Here is a 2,963-nt window from a genome sequence, read left to right on the forward strand (position 1 = left end):
TACTCACAGCTTAATGAGGAAGGGGTGGCTCACTTCCTTGAGCACGGATTTCTCGTTGTGCACGTGCTCCTCCTGCTTCAGGCGGAGGACGTCGGGGATACTCATGACCTTCAGCGCAAAGAAGTGCTTGGTGGCTTTGTCCTTCACCAGGTGGACGCGCCCGAAGGTCCCCGTGCCTGGGGGCGAGGAAAGGGCGGGGTCAGCGGAGAGGGAGACAGCCCGAAGCCAGCCAGGCAGGGAGGGACAGGGAGGGACGCCTCTGAGACGTGAGCCCTGGATCCGCGTCTCCCGTCCACCCTGAGGGCCGGAGAGAAACCTGAACAGCAGCTCCCGGTACGGATGGGCCCCGACCAAGACGGCGCCCGCGCCTCTGCCGGGAGGGCAGCCTATGCTGTGCGGACACGCTGCTCACACTGTTTCTTTCTGCGATTTCCCACGGCGTACTTTCAGACCGTGTCGGGCCGTGGACACCCGAAACAACACGCAGAAAAAAACAGCGGAGCAAACAGGCGTCGGGGTGGAGCAGCGACGGAGACGCTCACGGCAAATCAAGGACGAGGGGTGGCTGGGGTCGTCTCCTTCGGGGAGGGAAACGGGTAGGTTTCACGTTGGATCCCAGGGAAAAGGAGGAGCGGAGGGGTGGAGGAGGCTGAACGGTGTCCTCCGACAGATGAGTCCGTGCTCTGACTCGGGGTTCCTGGGACGGGGCCGGGCTGGACGCGGGACCCCTGCCGAGGGAGTCGGAGGACGGGAGACGAGGCCATCCGGGTCCAGAGGCCCTGAATTCAAGGGCGGCGTCCTGACCAGAGACAGAGGAGGAAACGCAGACACAGAGCAGAAGCCGCGTGGAGACGGAGGCCGAGATGGGAGTGATCGGGACGCAGCCCGGGGCCACCTGGCGCCCGGAGGAGGCAGAGGCAGGAGGGTCTCCCTGGGAGCCTGCGAAGGGAGCGCGGCCCGGGAAATCTTGCCCTCAGCCTCCTGGGCTCTGATCGGGAGGCTTCGTGTGCCTGTGCTTTCAGAGTACGGCTTCTTCTTGTCTCAGGAAGCCCATGACACTCAGGAAAGGGCATTGACGGAGGTCCACGGCGCCCCTTCTTAATCTTAATTTTCTCTTACGTTCCCTAGATCGTCCATTTCTTTCCTCCCGGTGCCACGAGCCCTTACTCATTTTGCTAATGCAGTTTTCTAAGAAGATTATTTCTGAGACGGGGCCTCACTGTGGAGTCCACACTGGCCTGGGACGCGCGGGGCCCCTCCTGCCTCAGCCTCCCAAGAGCGGGGGTGACAGGCAGCTTCTGTTTCCATGTCATTTATCACTAAATGCTGGATCGGTGCCTGTGTTTCTAAGACTGAGAGATTACAGGAGCAGATTCAAGCTGAGGAAATGGTCACACAGTCACTCATGAAACACTGGTGGGAAAGAGGAGGGTACGGGAGAGCCGTGGGCAGCACCCCGAGTCACAGCAACGAGGCAGGGCGGACCTCAGGTTCTACCACGAGTCAGGTCAGGGCCGAGAATACTCTGAAATATTCACACCATGTTGGGCCATGGATCCCCAAAAGGGAGGCTGAGGCAGGAGGGTCACCAGGAGTTGAAGGGCACCTGCAATACACAGCAAGACTCTGTCTCCAAAGGAAGAAAGGAGGAAGGAAAAGAAAGAAGGCGCTGCCTGCTTCGAAATCACTAACAAAAATCGCCCACCTCCAGCGGTATCCAGGAGGGCTCGGCATGTGTCCAATTTCTGACCTCATTTCCCAATTCACTGTCAAGATCCTTCAACGTCTAAGGCAGTGCCGTTCAGGACCAAGTCTGTCCCCAGCTCCTGCTGGCTCTAAAGGTGACGGGAGACCAGGGGCGGGGGGCGTACACCTGAGATCCCAGCACTGTGGGAGGCTGAGGCAGGAGGATTTCGAATCGGAGGCCGCCCTCGGCCGCTAAACGCAAGACCCTCTCTCCAAATGGAAAATAAAAATCGAGCTGGGGATGTAGCTCAGCGCAAACAAGAAGGCCCTGGGTAAAATGCCCAGGGCCACTGAAGAAAGAACCAAACAGCCAGAGGTAAATACATAAAACGAGGTGTTTAAATGAAACAAAAGAGCGAGTGTGTCAGTCGCGCCTGCTGCCTGAGGGTCCCGCAGACCGCGAGGACCGCAGACCCCACGGGCTGCCCTTCACCCGGAACGCGCTGCCCACAGGAACCCCAAAGAGAGATTCGCGACGAGACCTTCACCGAGAGGACGAACATCTTCCAGGCCTGGCCACGCAGCACGGTCAACGGCTGCGAGACGGGGCTTTCGCGCCTCACCTCGGGAAGCAGCATCCGCACGGACCACGGACGCAACCCGAGACCGTGAGCCCAATTAAACCCGTCCTCTTTTAAGTTGTTTTTTTTTTTCTGCTGCAGAGGAGAAAAAGGTGCACTCAGTGCACGACTAGATTCCAGCTTCACCCCGGCGATCTTGTGGAAAATGCACCGTGTGACAAACAGCCCATCTGAGAAGCGCTTTCCTCGGGGTCAGGTCCCCGAGGGCCTGCGGCGTCTGTTCGTCCCCCGAGCGGCCGGGATCAGTCACCTGCGAAGGCTGCTGTCCGTGGCCCGCAGGCCAGGCCGTTTGTCCTTGTGACTCACTTTTCCCTCGCCGTCTCGGGGGACGGCCGCCACCCGAGCACCGTGGAGCAGGCGGAGACACCCCGCAAGGAGGAGGCGCAGCCTGGGCCCCGGGCGGAAGCCTCAGGATCGCTTTCCGGACCCGGTGCTCCGGTTCCCTGGACAGACGGGCGCCCCCGAGCCGGGCGTCTGCTGAGTGTTTGACGAAACCCGCGGAGTCGCAGTGCTTTTCAGCACCTGTTTGGGGCTGACGCCGGGTCCACGCCCAGCCACGCACGTGTGTGAGGGTGAGTGTGTGTGCGAGTCCTCACTCCCAGCGATCGTGTCAGGAGTAACACCCTCAGCCCTTAC

At 60.5% G+C, this 2,963-nt stretch overlaps 1 protein-coding gene across 1 annotated transcript in view; it reads right to left on the reverse strand.

The window, feature by feature from the left end:
• The window catches only part of Prkx (protein kinase X-linked), a 30,456-nt gene extending 28,722 nt beyond the window's left edge, over nt 1-1,734 (reverse strand). Inside the window, exons 1-4 of the mRNA XM_033760249.1 lie at nt 1,706-1,734; nt 543-728; nt 267-370; nt 8-176 (exon numbers count right to left, since the gene is read on the reverse strand). Of these exons, the coding sequence (XP_033616140.1) occupies nt 8-176; nt 267-370; nt 543-728; nt 1,706-1,734 (488 nt within the window). The remainder of the gene's footprint in view (nt 1-7; nt 177-266; nt 371-542; nt 729-1,705) is intronic.
• Nucleotides 1,735-2,963: the final 1,229 nt, after the last annotated feature.

The sequence above is a fragment of the Fukomys damarensis genome, unplaced genomic scaffold (assembly GCF_012274545.1).
Source record: "Fukomys damarensis isolate Sample0158 unplaced genomic scaffold, DMR_v1.0_HiC HiC_scaffold_39, whole genome shotgun sequence".
In the NCBI taxonomy this organism is placed as follows: Eukaryota; Metazoa; Chordata; class Mammalia; order Rodentia; family Bathyergidae; genus Fukomys; species Fukomys damarensis.